The sequence below is a fragment of the Chiloscyllium plagiosum genome, unplaced genomic scaffold (genome assembly GCF_037043375.1).
Source record: "Chiloscyllium plagiosum isolate Xiang-an unplaced genomic scaffold, Cpla_swu_hap1 HiC_scaffold_43, whole genome shotgun sequence".
NCBI classification, from domain to species: Eukaryota; Metazoa; Chordata; class Chondrichthyes; order Orectolobiformes; family Hemiscylliidae; genus Chiloscyllium; species Chiloscyllium plagiosum.
This window is the reverse complement of record NW_028270181.1, coordinates 25767160-25785282: the sequence shown is the minus strand read 5'-3', so window position 1 is coordinate 25785282 and position 18123 is coordinate 25767160. Positions and strand designations below refer to the sequence as shown.

Genomic DNA, 18123 nt, shown 5'->3' with positions numbered 1-18123 from the left:
TGTAGTGGACAGCGAAGGTTACCTCAGAGCACAATAGGATCTTGATCAGATGGGCCAATGGGCTGAGGAGTGGCAGATGGAATTTAATTTAGATAAACATGAGGTGCTGCATTTTGGAAAGGCAAATCAAAGCAGTACTTATACACTTAATGGTAAGGTCCTGGGGAGTGTTGCTGAACAAAGAGATCTTGGAGTGCAGATTCATAGCTCCTTCAAAGTGGAGTCGCAGGTAGATAGAATAATGAAGAAGGTGTTTGGTATGCTTTCCTTTATTGGTCAGAGCATTAAATAGGGAGGTCATGTTGCAGCTGCACAAGACATTGGTTAGGCCACTTTTGGAATATTGTGTGCAATTCTGGTCTCCTTCCTATCAGAAGGATGTTATGAAACTTGAAAGGGTTCAGAAAAGATTTACAAGGATGTTTCCAGGATTGGAGGATTTGAGGCTAAATAGGCTGGGGCTGTTTTCCCTGGAGTGTCAGAGGCTGACGGGTGACCTTTTATAAAATCATGAGGGTCATGGATAGGATCAATAGCAAAGGTCTTTTCCCTGGGGTCGGGGAGTCTAGAACTAGAGGGCATAGGTTTAGGGTGAGAGGGGAAAGATTTAAAAGATACCTAAGGGGCAAGTTTTTCCACACAGAGTGGTGAGTGTATGGAATAAGCTGACAGAGGAAGTGGTGGAGGCTGGTACAATTACAACATTTAAAACGCATTTGGATGAGTATCTTAATAGGAAGGGTTTAGAGCGATATGGGCCAAGTGCTGGTAAATGGGACTAGATTAGGTTAGGATATCTGGTCGGCATGGATGAATTGGACCAAAGGGTCTGTTTCCGTGCTGTACATATCTTTGACTATGACATTGCTGGCTAGACCATCCCACTGTCCATCTTCTGGGTGAATAAGGGTTATCCATATTGATATATTACCACAACATCACTGCTTCTCTTTACCTCATCCATCCCCGAATCACTCGTGTAAATGGCTGATTGGCTTCCTGTTGCTAATGTCACACTAGCAGTAGACCCTCGGATGCTGCCTGAATTGCTGTGCTCTTCCAGCACCACTGATCCAGAATCTGGTTTCCAGCGTCTGCAGTCATTGTTTTTACCTCGTTGATTTTAACCCTACTGCGAATCCTCTTGCAGGGATGCCTGCCTTGAAGAAGTTTTCCTCCTCTCTCTACAAGAATCTCGGAGTCCCTCTCCCACTGCAACTCCCAAGTCATTTCCTCTGCCCTGAAGCTCTTCCGCACTGTCCCCTTGCATCTCCTCCCCCACTCACCTATTGTACTCTATGCTACTTTCTCCCCACCCCCACCCTCCTCTAGCTTATCTCTCCACACTTCAGGCTCTCTGCCTTTATTCCTGATGAAGGGCTTTTGCCCGAAACGTCAATTTTGCTGCTCGTCGGATGCTGCCAGAATTGCTGTGCTCTTCCAGCACCACTGATCCAGAATCTGGTTTCCAGCATCTGCAGTCATTGTTTTTACCTCGTTGATTTTAACCCTACTGCGAATCCTCTTGCAAGGATGCCTGCCTTGAAGAAGTTTTCCTCCTCTCTCTACAAGAATCTCAGGGAGTCCCTCTCCCACTGCAACTCCCAGGTCATTTCCTCTGCCCTGAAGCTCTTCCGCACTGTCCCCTTGCATCTCCTCCCCCACTCACCTATTGTACTCTATGCTACTTTCTCCCCACCCCCATCCTCCTCTAGCTTATCTCTCCACGCTTCAGGCTCTCTGCCTTTATTCCTGATGAAGGGCATTTGCCCGAAACGTCGATTTTTCTGCTCGTCGGAAGCTGCCAGAATTGCTGTGCTCTTCCAGTACCACTGATCCAGAATCTGGTTTCCAGCATCTGCAGTCATTGTTTTTACCTCATCATTTTAAATGGGTGACTGTATGCCTAATCATCTGAAAACCATGAATGGTATAAGCAGCAAAGTGACCTACAAGACAAGTTGGCATATTGCCATTGGTGATTTGGCGATTGATCAAAAACATTCATTGGGTAAGATTAGAAAGAATTTTTAAAAATTTGAATATGTAATTCATCTAATTTGCAAGTCATGTTTCTTGAATATATATCAAAAGCAGTAACATGAACTGTTTTATTAAATGCAGTGATCGAGTTATAAGAAACCAATTGTTCTGTAATCACAATTTTTAAAAGATTGATTTGCTTGCCAGCCTACATTATTGAAAAAGACTAATGTTAAATAGTGAATTAGAGTTGTTCCCATAATCCTGCTGTTTACACCATACTGTGAAACATCACTGTTTCAAAACCAAGCTTTCCAAGGTTTTGCTAATAGTCACTTAGTAGAAGGATCCTCCATCCCATGCTAAAATTGCACCATCTTTTTAAGAAGAGGAAGGTACTTCTGTTGTGCTTTCACTTGTCCTTCTGCTGTGGTTCATAGGACCACAGGCACCAGAGCGAGGCGATACCAAATAAAAAAGTCTGAAATACCCATTTGAACTGGGCGTTTACATTGGTAATCCCTTTGTCACTGTGAGTTGAGAGAGAGAAAAGGCAAAGTTAGTATAGACCAGAGCAGCAACAGAACTTAATGCTGCAAAGCTTCTGTTTAAAGAAATATATTTCCAAAGCCTAAAACAAGGGCCTAAAACAATTATTCATTCAGCTATCAGGTCTTCTGCTGCTTTTAAAATTTCCCCACTGCAAGACTTCCCTGCTTGGAAGAGGAGATCTCCCAGTTGCTGGCCAAGTGTCCACCCTGCATGACCACTGATAGCTAGGAGTCTGTGGAAATCACCTTTGCCTCTGAAGTGCCACATTCTGTGACTGGAGTATATAATCCAGACTGCCACAGCCAGTGCAGTACTGAGGGACTGTTACCTGGTGAAAGATGTGATCTTCCAGAGATGTTAAACTCAGCAAAGGATATAAATGTGTTAGTAGCCGTTGACAAAGTTCACTGATTCCTGGGATGAGGGGTTTAATCTTATGAGGAAAGGTTGAGAGTTGGGTGTGTATCCATTGGAATTCAGAAAAACATAAGGTGAACTAATTCTACCATACAAGATTCTGAGGGGACTAGACAGGATGAATGATGAAAGGATGTTTTGCCACGTGTGAGAGAGTTGAACTAGAGGGGATGGTTTAAAATAAGTGGTCTTCAATTTAAGATGGAAATGGGAGGATTTTTCTTGGAGGTCACAGGAACACAGTAGCACACCTTAGGAATAGGATCATTGGTCTTTGGAACTCATTCCCAGAAAGCTGTGAAAGTGAGATTATGGAATATATTTAAACTGCAGTAAATAAATCCTTGACTGATAAGGGAATCAAAGGTTATTGGGGGTGAGCAGCCATGACCTGACTGAATGACAGAGCGGATACAAGGGACCAAATAGCCTACTCCTAAATCTCATGGTCATTTAACTCTGACGTAAATGGATGTCAATAACCAAGGAGACTAAATTTCAAGTGAAAGGCAGGAGGTTTAAAGGGAACATGAAGAAAATCTTGCTCACCCAGAGGACGGTAGGCATCTGGAATGCTCTGTCTGGATCGGTAATAGAAACCTCACATTAAAAAGTACTTGGATGAGCACTTGAAGTGTCATAACATTCAATGCTATGGGCCTAGAGCAGGAAAATGGGACTGGTATAGGTAGTAGTATATTTTTGATGGTACAGACCTCCTGGGCCAAAGGGCCCCTCCTATACTGTATGATTCACTGTTGAAAAAAAGAGAGGGATCTCTCCTCTAACAAAAACAAAAAGGGCTGAACAAACTCAGCAGATTAATTTTTTTTCTCCCCCAGATACTGCTAATATTTTGAGTCCAGTGAGCCTTCATCAAAACAGAAACCAGTTGGGAAATTATGGTATTTATGCTGATGACTGTGGGTGGGGGAAAGGAGTGAGTCGAATAGACGGAGACTGTACCTAGAGCGAGAGAGAAAAGGAGAAGCAGTCAAAAGGGATCGAAGATAAGCTGGGACAGAGATAAATACTGAACAGGTGTTAACTGGAAGTGTGAATTGTTGAAAATGGCTGGCTGTGGTGGGAAGAACCCATACAGTACAGGATCTGTGGCTATGAACATGGAGGAAGGTTTCATGCTCTGAAATTATTAAATTTAAAGTTGCGTCCTGAGGGTTGTAAGGTACCTTAGTGGAAGAATACGTATTTTCCTCCAGCTTGCTTTGAGCTTTGCTGGAGCACTATAGCAGGCTTCCTCTATGTCTTGATCATCATTTTCCCCTCAATCAATCCCACTTAAAAATCAATTTATGTAATTGAGATTTATGGGAACTTGGTGTGTACATATCAGCTGCAGTATTTCCTATACAAAGAGACTACACTTCAGAAATATTTCAGTGTCCATTAAGTGCTTTGGTATGCCATGTTGACCTGAAGGTCACTAAATAAATAGATCTCTGCTTTGACCGAGAGCTACGTGAAGTGCATGCTATCACATGGACTGTTACTGCTACTGAAATCCTACTGACCACATTGTGCTCATCACAAGTATGGACTTATTCTTGGGAGGCAGAATGCTGGTAATTGTGGTCAGGATTAGCACTGGACTCAGCAGAGTATTGTAAATGACCAGAGCAGAGATCTCTGTAATAAGCCTTTAAATATTTACTTTTGACACAATTTATACTGGGAGCACTGCCATCAAAATACAATCCAGCAAGTATTTACTTCTCTTTCCCAAACTGAGGCTTCACAACATGGGTTATTTGGGAGAATCATTCAACTATATGGTCAATAGAGTGCTTTTTTGGAAAAGACTTCTGGCTGGCAGTTCATGCATGGGGGTAGATTTGGCAGTTTGCTTTAAATGAATTGATGTCATGACACTGACCTCAACTTAAATGAATCCCTTTCAATGGAAAGCATTAACTAGCTCACAGTTATGCTCACGTGTCAAACTCTCCATCCTTAGCCCAGACTCACTTGCTTCCTCCTCCAAAGTGCAGACCACAGCCACCAATTTCAATAGAAGAATTGAGAAGCAAGCTGAGCGTTTTTCTCAGAATTTGTTCATGTGAAAAAGACAACATGAATATTTCTGCACAGAGCTGGCATGTCTGCCAGGTTGCCACCTAGTTTAAGGGGGAGGACTGGTAAAAACGGACTTATTATAAAGAATGGAATTGAGCGCCTGTTGGATTTGTGTTGTTCAAAATTGAAAATTTGTTTCCAGCAGATTAGATTATTTGTTCTGAAAGGAACTGCATATTTTCATTCCTCCAACTGTGCTATCCTTTTATATTTGGAGGTAATATTTTATCTTCATCTCTACTTTAATAGCTTTTTTTTTGAAGGAATTGTGGCGCCATCTACAGTGATCACTGTGAGAATGAACCGGTTGAGATACGCTGTTCAGATACGCTGCGATGCACCTAGAGTCATAGAGATGTACAGCATGGAAACAGACCCTTCGGTCCAACTCGTCCATGCCGACCAGATATCCCAACCCAATCTAGTCCCACCTGCCAGCACCTGACCCATATCCCTCCAAACCCTTCCTATTCATATACCCATCCAAATGCCTTTTAAATGTTGCAATTGTACCAGTCTCCACCACTTCCTCTGGCAGCTGATTCCAAATACATACCACCCTCTGCGTGAACCTCTGGAGCAAATGGGGCTTGAACCCAGATTTCCTTGCACAGGCGTATAGACACTAACATTGTCTCACAAAACTCCTAAGTATCCTGGTGTATACACATCCTTAAACATGGTAAAAATCATGGCTTTCGTTCTAGTGATTGCTCACTGAGAAGAAGTTACTATGATGCTAATTCTAAACAATACTTGATAAATGTTTAAACTATCTGAAATTGGCTTTTAATTCACCCCTAATATTAAACATTTGTATCATGGGGAGGGTCGGAAGTATTTGATAAATTGATACTATAGAGGCAAGTGTTACTGGATTTAGTACCACAGAAATAAAGGGAAAACCTTTTAAACTATGCTTTTGACAAGAAGTCCAATGGCAATACTTTTAAAATATACTCTGATAAATATTCAAACTACCCTGAATTTGCTTTTAAATTACTCCCTGTTGTTCAACTCAATTGAGCACTCGTGCTTCATTTCTGCTCGAAAATGTATTAGGGGAGAGACTGGTAAGAGAAATTTAAAAAAATGAATTATGCTTTTGACAAGAAATCTATAAAGATAATATCTTAAATATGTCATTAAAGATGGTTTTTCATTTTCAAGTGTTCACTGTCTTAGTGCAGTGCTGATGAAACTTGGCAAGTCTATTCAACATTTTAAGGATTTCTATTAAATGGTAAGTGGTCCACATACATACCAACTATACAGGTAGAAAGAGGAAAGTGGTTCTGCTGAGGGAATATGATTAGCTCAGGGCTAAATTAAAAAAGCAGAACTAAAATGTTAATAATCTCCAGATTACTACCTAAGCTACAAGGAAAAGTGAGGGGATGCTCAGCAGAAATTACTGAAGTTTCCAGAACGAGTAACTGAACAAGGAGTCTAACTTCAAGAACAGCGGACAAGGAGACAAGAGAGAAAGGGGTGGGGGGGGGGGGGGGGGGAACGGTCAATGTAGCACTGAGGATGTAAATTTAAATGCATGCAGTATACGAAACAAAGTAAATGAGCTTTTAGCGCAGATTGAAAATTGCGGGTACAATGTTGTGGATTTCACAGAGATGTGGCCACAAGGACATCAGCTCTGGGAACTAAATATCTTCATAGAATCCCCACAGTGTGGAAACAGGCCATTTGGCCTAACAAGTACAACCGACCCTCCGAAGAGCAACTCACCTATACCCATTCCCCTACCCTATTACTTTTACATTTCCCTTGCCTAATACACATCCCTGAACACTATGGGCAATTCACCCAACTTGCACATCTTTGGACTGCGAGGAGGAAACCCAAACGGATATGGGGAGAATGTGCAAACTCCACACGGTTGCCAGAGGCTGGAATCGAATCCAGATCCCTGGCGCTGAGGCAGTAGTGCTAACCACTGAGCCACCACTATGTCTTATCAAAAGGACATGGAGATGTGCGGCGGGGGAAAGATTGCTTTGTTAGTAAGAAATTGAACTAAATCAATAGCAAGTGATATACACAGTCAGAAGGAGTAGAATCTGTAACATACAAGAACTTCAAGACAGTCAGGGGGCAGAAGTGAATGTAGTGGCCCTCAATAAGGTGAAGGTATTGGGGGATCTTGAAAGGTCCGACAGTGAATGACTCACTTGGACCAGATGGACTACATTCCAGAGTTCTGAAGCAGATAGCCAAGGATATTGTGGAGGCATTAGCGGTGATCTTTCAGGAATCACTGGAGTTAGGGAGGGTCCTAGAGGACTTCAAACCGGCTAATGTAACATCCTGCTCAAGAATGGAGGGAGGCAGAAGACAGAAAATTATAAGCCAGCTAGCCTGATCTCAGTAATTGGTAAGTTTTTAAGAGTCCATTAGGTACTTTTAAAAAGGAAGAGGGATAGACAAAGGTAGCACATTGTGAGGTCAGTGCAGGAGAGAGAGAGAGACAGAAAAAGAAACCCACATTGGTAACTGACACAGCAGTGAACTTGTGCAGTAACTGCCTTTGCTGTTGAATTCATGTATCGCTGGACATCGGAGTGCGTCTAGGAAAATTAACAAACGTGAAATTCACAGCTAATCTTGGAGGAACCTGTTTAGGAGAGGTCACAGCACAGAAACAGATAAATGAATAGTTTTGAGTATAGCCTTGCTGTAAATCTGCAATAGTGAGTAGAGTGGTTTCTTTCTTGATTATATGTTTTATTTGAGATATGTCTCGATTAAACTTAAAAATAAGCCATACGTGTTAAGTTAGTCTGGAGCAGTGTTTTGTAGAGGAATAAGGCAGTGCTATTTTCTGGGTCTGTAGACTGGAAGAAGCAAAAATGGCCCTTAGTAGAGTGATATGCTCTTCTTGTCGGATGTGGGAGTTGAGGGAGAGTTTAAGCTTTACTGAGGATTATATCTGCAATAAATGCCATTGGTTGCAAATTCTATCAGATCGAATGGATCGGTTGGAGTGACGGTTAGAGTCAATGAGGAATTTACAAGAGCAAGAGGGTGTGACGGATGGCAGTTATAAGAAGGGAGAAAAGTCACAGATACAGTCACATAGATGGGTTAACTCCAGTAAAGGTAAGAGAGGTAGGAAGGTACTGCAGGAGCCTTATGTAGCTATCCCTATTTCAAACAAGTATGCTGTTCTGGAAAATGTAGGGGATGGTGGATTCTCAGGGGAATGTAGCACAAACAGACAAGTTTCTGGTATCAATGAGGAGTACGATGGGTTCGAAGAGATCGATTGTAGTAGGGGACTCTCTAGTCCGAGGCACAGACAGACGTTTCTGTGGCCAGCAGCGAAAAATCAGAATGGTGTGTTGCATCCCTGGTGCCAGGATCAAGGATGTCTCAGAGGGTGCAGAATGTTCTCAAAGGGAAGGGGACCCAGCAAGAGGTCATTGCACACATTGGAACCAACGACATAGGAAGGGAAGAGGATAAAATTCTGAAGGGAGAATACAGAGAGTTAGGCAGGAATTTTAAAAAAAAGGTCCTCAAGAGTAGTACTATCTGGATTGCTCCTGGTGCTATGAGCTAGTGAGGGTAAGAATAGGAGGATAGAGCAGATGAATGCATGGCTGAAGAGCTGGTGTATGGGCGAAGGATTCATATTTTTGGATCACTGGAATCTCTTCTGGGATAGAAGTGACCTGTGCAAGGAGGACAGATTGCATCTGAATTGGAAAGGGACTTGTATACTGGCAGGGGATTTGCTAGAGCTGCTCGGGATGATTTAAACTAGTAAGGTTGTGGGGGGGGGGGGGGGGGGAATCCCAGGGAGATAGTGGGGGGGGGGGGGGGGGGGGGAACCCAGGGAGATAGTGTGGAAAAAGATCAATTGGAGACTGGTATGCTTGGGAAAAGGAGTAAGTCAAACACTCAGGGCAGGCAGGGACATAGCAGAGAATAAGGTAAGACTGATAAATTAAACTGCATTTATTTCAATGCAAGGGGCCTAGCAGGGAAGGCAGATGAACTCAGGGCATGGTTAGAAACATGGGACTGGGATATCATAGCAATTACAAAAAACATGGCTCAGGGATGGGCAGGACTGGCAGCTTAATGTTCCAGGATACAAATGCTATAGGAAGGATAGAAAGGGAGGCAAGAGGGGAGGGAGAGTGGCGTTTTTGATAAGGGATAGCATTACAGTTGTACTGAGGGAGGATATAGCCAGAAATACATTCAGGGAAGTTATTTGGGGAGAACTAAGAAATAAGAAAGGGACGATCACCTTATTGGGATTGTATTATAGACCCCTAATAGTCAGCAGGAAATTGAGAAACAAATTTGTAAGAAGATCTCAGTTATCTGTAAGAATAATAGGGTGGTTATGTTGGGGGATTTTAACTTTCCAAACAGACTGGGACTGCCATAGTGTAAAGGGTTTAGATGGAGAGGAATTTGTTAAGTGCGTACAATAAAATTTTCTGATTCAGTATGAAGTTGTATCTACTAGAGAAGGTGCACAACTTGAACTATTCTTGGGGAAAAATGGTAGGGAAGGTGATTGAGGTGTCAGTGGGGGAACACTTTGGGGCCAGTGACCATAATTCTATTAATTTTAAAACAGTGATGGAAAAGGATAGACCAAATCTAAAAGGTGATTTTCTAAATCGGAGGAAGGCTAATTTTGGCGATATTAGGCAAGAACTTTCAGAAGCTGATTGGAAGCAGATGGTCATCGGTAAAGGGACGGCTGGAAAACGGGACCCTTCAGAAATGAGATAATGAGAGTCCAGAGACAGTATATTCCTGTTAGAGTGAAAGGAAAGACTGGTAGGTATAGGGAATGCTGGATGATGAGAGAAATTGAGGGTTTGGATAAGAAAAAGAAGGAAGCATATGTCAGATATAGACAGGATAGATCGAGTGAATCCTTAGAAGTGTATATAGGCAGTAGGATATACTTAAGAGGAAATCAGGAGGGAAAAAAGGGGACAGGAGATAGCTTTGGCAAATAGAATTGAGGAGAGAATAGGGCCCCTCAAAGATCAGCAAAGCAGCCTTTGTGTGGAGCTGCAGGAGATGGGGGAGATACTAAACGAGTATTTTGCATCAGTGTTTACTGTGGAAAAGGACATGAAAGATATAGAATGTAGGGAAATAGATGGTGACATTTTGAAAAAAAATGCCCATATTACAGAGGAAGAAGTGCTGGATGTCTTGAAAAGCATAAAGGTGGGCAAATCCTCAGCACCTGTATCAGGTGTACCCTAGAACTTGGTGGGAAGCTAGGTAAGTGATTGTTGGGCCCCTTGCTGAGATATTTGTATCATCGATAATCACAGGTGAGGTGCCGGAAGACTGGAGGTTGGCTAATGTGGTGCCACTATGTAGGAAAGGTGGTAATAACAGGCCAGGGAACTATAGACCAGTGAGCCTGACATCGTTGCTGGGCAAGTTGTTGGAGGGAATCCTGAGGGACAGGATTTACATGTATTTGGAAAGGCAAGGACTAATTAGGGATAGTCAACATGGCTTTGTGCATGGGAAATCATGTCTCACAAACTTGATTGAGTTTTTTTGAAGAAGTAACAGGGGATTAATGAGGCTAGAGCAGTAGACGTGATCTCTATGGAAGTCAGTAAGGCGTTTGACAAGGCTCCCCAAAGGACACTGGATAGCGAGGTTAGATCTCATAGAATATAGGGAGAACTGGCCATTTGGATTCAGAACTGGCTCAAAGGTAGAAGACAGAGGGTGGTGGTGGAGGGTTGTTTTTCAGACTGGAGGCCTGTGACCAGTGGAGTGCCACAAGGATCGGTGCTGGGTCCGCTATTTTTCATCATTTATATAAATGATTTGGATGTGTGCATAACAGGTATAGTTTGTAAGTTTGCAGATGACACCAAAATTGGAGGTGTAGTGGACAGCAAAGAAGGTTACCTCAGATTACAATGGGATCTTGATCAGATGGACCAATGGGTTGAGGAATGACATATGGAGTTTATTTAGATAAATGTGAGGTGCTACATTTTGGGAAAGCAAATCATAGCTGGACGTATACACTTAATGGTAAGGTCCTAGGAAGTGTTGCTGAACAAAGAGACCTTGGAGTGCAGGTTCATAGCTCCTTGAAAGTAGAGTCACAGGTAGATAGGATAGTGAAGGTGCCGTTTGGTATGCTTTCTTTTATTGGTCAGAGTATTGAGTACAGGAGTTGGGAGGTCATGTTGCGGCTGTACAGGACAATGGTTAGGCCACTGTTGGAATATTGCATGCAATTCTGGTCTCCTTCCTATTGGTAGGATGTTGTGAAACTTGAAAGGGTTCAGAAAAGATTTACAAGAATGTTGCCAGGATTGGAGGTTTTGAGCTTATAGGGAGAGGTTGAATAGGCTGGGGCTGTTTTCCTTGGAGTGGAGGAGGCTGAGAGGTGACCTTATAGAGGTTTATAAAATCATGAGGGGCACAGATAGTGTAAATAGACAAAGTCTTTTCTCTGTGGTGGGGGAGTCCAGAATGAGAGGGCATAGGTTTAGGGTGAGAGGGGGAAGATATAAAAGGGACCTAAGGGGCAACTTTTTCACGCAGAGGGTGGTACGTGTATGGAATGAGCTGCCAGAGGAAGTGGTGGAAGCTAGTACAATTGCAACATTTAAAAGGCATCTGGATGGGTATATGAATAGGAAGGGTCGAGAGTGTGTTGCTGGAAAAGCACAGCAGGTCAGGCAGCATCCAAGCAGCAGGACAATCAATGTTTCAGGCATAAGTCCTTCATCAGGAATGAGGCTTGTGGGCTGGGGGCTGAGAGATAAATGAGACGGGAGTGGGGATGGTGGGGGCGTCAGGGGGGAGAGGTGGGCAGCTGAGAAAGCGATAGGTGGATTAAGATGAGGGAGAAGGTGATAGGTCAGAGAGGGGAGTGATGGACAGGTCAGGAGGTGCCAAGATGGAGGCTTGGAACTGGGATAATCGGCGGGGATGGGGGGGGGGATGAAAATGAGGAAGCTGTTGAAATTCACATCTATTGCATGTGGTTGCAGGGTCCCAAGGTGAATGTGAGACGTTGTTCCTCCAGGCGTTAGGTGGTAACTGTTTGGTGGTGGAGACGGCCCAGGCCCTACATGGCCTTGATGGATTGTGGGTTGAAGTGTTCAGCCACGGGGGGGGGGGGGGGGGGGGGGGGGGTTGGTGGGTGGGTAGTGGGTGCGGGTGTCCCAGAGATATTCTCTGAAACGATCTGCAAGAAGGCGTCCTGTTTCCCCGATGTAGAGGAGACCACACTGGGTGCAACGGATGCAGTCGATGACATTAGTAGAGGTACAGGTGAATTACTGACAGATCTGAAAGGATTTCTTGGGGCATTGAATGAAGGTGAGAGTGTGGTGTGGGCACAGGGTTTGCACTTCCTGTGGTGGCAGGGAAAGTTGCCAGGAGTGGGGTGTGGACTGGTGGGGGGCAAGGACCTGATGAGGGAGTCACGGAGGGAATGGTCTTTCCAGAATGCTAATTGGGGCGGTGAGGGAAATATATCTTTGGTGGTGGAGTCAGTTTGGAGGTGGCGGAAGTGGCAGAGGATGATGCGATGAATGCAGAGGTTGGTGGGGTTGAAGATGAGGGGGTTCTGTCCTTGTTGCATTGGGAGGGATGGAGTTCAAGGGCAGTGGTGCATGAAGTGGAGGAGATACGCTGGAGGGCATCAAAAACCACGTGGGAAGGGAAGTGATGTGCTGGGACCCTGCAACTACACAAGATAAATGTGGATTTCAACAGCTTCCTCATTTCCCCTCGCCCCCACATCTAGTCCCAAGCGTCCAACTTGGCACTAGACTTGTCCATCACTCCTCCCTCTGACCTATCACCTTCTCCCTCACCTTAATCCACCTATCACTTTCTCAGCTACCTCCCCCCCCCTCCCATTTCTATCTCAGCCCCTGGCCCACAAGCCTCATTCCTAATGAAGGGCTTACGCCCGAACTGTTGATTCTCCTGCTCCTCGGATGCTGCCTGACTTGCTGTGCTTTTCCTGCAACACACTCACAACTCTGATATCCAGCATTTGCGGTCCTCACTTTCTCCTGTATGAACAGGAAGGGTTTGGAAGGATATGGGCTAGGTGCTAGCAAGTAGGACTAGATTAGGTTGGGATATCTGGTCGGCACGGATGAGTTGGAACGAAGGGTCTGTTTCTGTGCTGTACATCTCTATGACTATGACTATAACTCTATCAAGTACGACATTGTGGAGTACTTGGAGCAGGTAGTTAGCAAGTTAGATAAAGGAAAGCCAGTGGATGTGATCTCTTTGTACTGCCAGAAGGCCTTGACAAGGTGCCGCACAGAAGGCTGCTAAAGAAGACAAAAGGCTATAATATTATGAGCAAGGTACTGGTACAGATAGAGAATTGACTGACCGGTGGAGAGTGGGGATCAAAGGGTCTTTTGCAGGCTGGCAGCCAGTGACCAGTGTATAACTGTTATAGATTAACAATCTGAATAAAGGAACTGAGAGCACTGCAGCAAGATGACAAAGATAGGTGGAGTGTCAGGTAGTGTTGAGGAAGCAGCGAGGCTACAGAAGGGCGTTGATAGGCTAGGAGAGTAGGCAAACAAATGGCAGATGGAATACCATATGGGAAAGTGAGGTTATGCACTTTGATACAGTCTTAATGGGAAAAGGCTACAGAAATCCAAAGGAACTCAGACGTCCTAGTTCAGGATTCTCTTCAGGTTAACACGTAGGTTTAGTTGGTAGTTAGGATGGCAAATGCAATGTTAGTATTAATTCTAGCTCTCTTGAAATAAAAGAGAAGAGATGTACAGCTGAAGCTGTGTAAAGGTTCTGTTTAGACTACATTTGGAATATTGAGCAGTTTTTGGCCCCATATCTAAGGAAGGAAGAGTTGGCATCAGAAGGGGTCCAGAGGAGGTTTACAAGAATGATCCTGGGCATGTTTGAGGTGAGGGATGCCATGGACGTCCCTGCTGATTACACTTGCAGGAAGTGCACCCATCTCCAGCTCCTCCAAGACCGTGTTAGGGAACTGGAGCTGGAGTTGGATGAACTTAGGATCATTCGGGAGGCAGAGGGGGTCATAGATCGGAGCTTTAGGGAAGTAGTAACTCCAAAGATGGCAGATAGATGGGTGACAGTGAGGGGGACTGAGTGGAAGCAGCCAGTACAGGGACCCCCTGCGGCGGTTCCCTCAAGAACAAGTATACCGTTTTGGATATTTGTGGGGGGGACGACTTACCAGGGTAAGTAACGGGGCTCAGGCCTCTGGCACGGAGCCTGTCCCCGTTACTCAGAAGGGAAGGGTGGAGAAGAGCAGAGCAATAGTAATTGGGGACTCGATAGTTCGGGGCACAGATAGGCGGTTTTGTGGGAACGAGAGAGACTCACGTTTGGTATGTTGCCTCCCAGGTGTAAGGGTACGTGATGTCTCTGATCGTGTTTTCCGGGTCCTTAAGGGGGAGGGGGAGCAGCCCGAAGTCGTGGTCCACATTGGCACCAATGACATAGGTAGGAGGAGCGCTGAGGATGTTAGGCAGGCTTTCAGGGAGCTAGGTTGGAAGCTCAAAGTTAGAACGAACAGAGTTGTTGTCTCTGGTTTGTTACCCGTGCCACGTGATAGAGAGTCAAGGAATAGGGAGAGAGAACAGTTAAATGCGTGGCTACAGGGATGGGGCAGGAGGGAGGGATTCCGGTATTTGGATAACTGGGGTTCTTTCTGGGGAAGGTGGGACCTCTATAAACAGGATGGTCTGCACCTGAACCTGAGGGGCACCAGTATCCTTGGTGGGAGGTTTGCTAGTGCTCTTGGGGGGGGTTTAAACTAACTCTGCAGGGGCATGGGAACTCAGGCTGTAGCTTTAGGGTGCAGGACCTGGAGTGTAGGGAGGTTAGGAACATGGCATCAATTTCAAAGGAGGGTGCCTGTAAACAGGAAAGTTGCTTGAAGTGTGTATACTTCAATGCAAGAAGTATACGAAATAAGGTAGGTGAACTTGCAGCGTGGGTTGGTACCTGGGACTTCGGATGTTGTGGCTATTACGGAGACATGGGTAGAACAGGGACAGGATTGGCTGTTGCAGGTCCCAGAGTTTAAATGTTTTAGTAGGGTCAGAGGTGGGGGTAAAAGAGGGGGAGGTGTGGCATTGCTTGTTAAAAATAGTATTACAGCTGTGGAAAGGATGATGGATGAAGACTCGCCATCTGAGGTAGTTTGGGCTGAGGTTAGGAATAGGAAAGGTGAGCTCACCCTGTAAGGAGTTTTTTACAGGCCTCCTAATAGTCCTAGAAACGTAGAAGAAAGGATTGCGAGGATGATTCAAGAGAAGAGTGAAAGTAATAGGGTGGTTGTTATGGGGGACTTTAACTTTTCTGATATTGATTGGTAAAGCTATAGCTCAAGTTCGTTAGATGGGTCAGTGTTTGTCCAATGTGTGCAGGAGGGTTTCCTGACACAATATGTAGATAGGCCAACAAGAGGTGAGGCCATACTGGATTTGGTTCTGGGTAATGAACCAGGCCAGGTGTTAGAATTAGAGGTAGGTGAGCACTTTGGGGACAGTGACCACAATTCGGTGACTTTTACTCTAGTGATGGAGAGGGATAAGTGTGCACTACAGGGCAAGAGTTATAGCTGGGGGCAGGGAAATTATGATGCGGTGAGGCATGACTTAGGATGTGTGGCTTGGAAAAGTAAGCTTCAAGGCAAGGGCGTAATTGATATGTGGAGCTTGTTCAAGGAGCAACTATTGAGTGTCCTTGATAAGTATGTACCCGTCAGGCAAGGAGGAAAGGGTCGTGTGAGGGAGCCGTGGTTTAATAAGGAATTGGAATCCCTTGTTAAAGGGAAGAGGGCGGCCTATGTAAAGATGAGGCGTGAAGGTTCAATTGGGGCGATTGAGAGTTATAAGGTAGCCCGGAAGGACCTGAAGAAAGAGCTAAGAGCAGCAAGGAGGGGACATGAAAGGTCCTTAGTTAGTAGGATTAGGGAAAACCCTAAGGCTTTCTATAGGTATGTCAGGAATAAAAGAATGACTAGGGTAGGAATACGTCCAGTCAAGGATAGTAGTGGGAAGTTGCGTGTGGAGGCTGAAGAGATTGGGGAGACACTGAATGAATACTTTTCGTCAGTATTCAATCAGGAACAGGACATTGTTGTCAATGTGAATACTGAGTCACAATTAAGTAGAATGGATGGCTTTGAGGTATGTAGAGAAGAGGTGTTGGAAATTCTGGAAAGGGTGAAAATAGATAAGTCCCCTGGGTCTGATGGCATTTATCCTAGGATTCTCTGGGAAGCAAGGGAGGAGATTGCAGAGCCATTGGCCTTGATTTTTATGTCCTCGTTGTCTACAGGAGTAGTGCCAGAAGATTGGAGGCTAGCAAATGTAGTTCCCTTGTTCAAGAAGGGGAGTATGGATAACCCTAGTAACTATAGGCCGGTGAGTCTCACTTCTGTTGTGGGAAAAATCTTAAAGAGAATTGTAAGGGATAGGATTTATGAACATCTGGATAGGAATAATATGATCAAAGATAGTCAGCATGGTTTTGTGAAGGGCAGGTCGTGCCTCACAAACCTTATTGAATTCTTTGAGAAGGTGACTAAGGAGGTGGACGAGGGGAAAGCGGTAGATGTGGTGTATATGGATTTTAGTAAGGCGTTTGATAAGGTTCCCCATGGTAGACTACTGCAAAAAATACGGAGGTATGGCATTGAGGGTGAATTGGAGGTTTGGATTAGGAGTTGGCTGGCTGGAAGAAGACAGAGGGTAGTAGTTGATGGCAAAGGTTCATCTTGGAGTGCCGTCACTAGCGGTGTTCCGCAAGGATCTGTTTTGGGACCATTGCTGTTTGTCATTTTTATAAATGACCTGGAGGAGGGGTTAGAAGGTTGGGTGAGCAAGTTTGCGGATGATACGAAAGTCGGAGGAGTTGTAGACAGTGAGGAAGGATGTGGCAGGTTACAGCGGGATATAGATAAGCTGCAGAACTGGGCAGAAAGGTGGCAAATGGAGTTCAATGTAGCTAAGTGTGAGGTGATTCACTTTGGTAAGAGTAACAAAAAGATGGGGTACTGGGCTAATGGTCGGATACTTGGTAGTGTGGATGAGTAGAGGGATCTTGGTGTCCATGTACACAGATCTTTGAAAGTTGCCACCCAGGTAAATAGTGCGGTGAAGAAGGCATATGGCGTACTGGCTTTTATTGGTAGAGGAATTGAGTTCCGGAGTACTGAGGTCATGTTGCAGTTGTATCTGGAGTATTGTGTGCAGTTTTGGTCGCCATACTATAGGAAGGATGTGGAGGCACTGGAACGGGTGCAGAGGAGGTTTACCAGGATGTTGCCTGGTATGGTAGAAAGATCGTATGAGGAAAGGCTGAGGCACTTGGGGTTGTTTTCATTGGAGAAAAGAAGGTTTAGGGGTGACTTGATAGAGGTGTACAAGATGATTAGGGGTTTAGATAGGGTCGACAGTGAGAATCTTTTTCCACGTATGGAGTCAGCTATTACAAGGGGGCATAGCTTTAAATTAAGGGAGGGTAGGTATAGGACAGATGTTAGGGGTAGGTTCTTTACTCAGCGAGTCGTGAGTTCATGGAATGCCCTGCCAGTAGCAGTGGTGGACTCTCCCTCATTATGGGCATTTAAGCGGGCATTGGATAGGCATATGGAGGATAGTGGGCTAGTGTAGGTTAGATGGGCTTGGATCGGCGCAACATCGAGGGCCGAAGGGCCTGTACTGCGCTGTATTCTTCTATGTTCTATGAAGGGCTTGGCATATGAGGAGTGGTCAATGACTCTGGAATTTAGAAGGATGACGGGGAGGGATCTCATCAAACATTTGTGAGTACCGAGAGGCCTGGTTAGAGTGGACTAATGGATAAGATGCTTCCATTAGTAGGAGAGACTAGGACCTGAGGATACATCCTGAGTGTGAATGGACAACCCTTTAGAACGGAGAGGAGGAGGAATTTCTTCAGCCAGAGGATGGTGAATCTGTGGAACTAATTTCTGCAGGAGGGCAAGTTTGAGTGTATTTAATAAAGAGATAGTTATGTTCTTGATTATTAAGGGGATCA

General features: G+C 44.7%; 2 protein-coding genes across 3 annotated transcripts in view; one reads left to right on the top strand and one right to left on the bottom strand.

Annotated features, from left to right (window-relative positions):
- gpx9 (glutathione peroxidase 9) overlaps nt 1-18123 on the top strand; it is a 121444-nt gene that overhangs the window by 18407 nt on the left and 84914 nt on the right. The window lies entirely within an intron of this gene.
- Nucleotides 1-18123, bottom strand: part of tmem254 (transmembrane protein 254) — a 60328-nt gene that overhangs the window by 33261 nt on the left and 8944 nt on the right. Inside the window, exon 4 of one of the 2 annotated variants that reach the window (XM_043678738.2) lies at nt 2098-2513. The exons of the other annotated variant lie outside the window; for it this stretch is intronic. Coding sequence (XP_043534673.2) covers nt 2396-2513 — 118 coding nt within the window. The 3' untranslated portion in view covers nt 2098-2395. Of the gene's footprint in view, nt 1-2097; nt 2514-18123 lie in introns of those variants that run through there. 2 annotated transcript variants of the gene reach the window in all.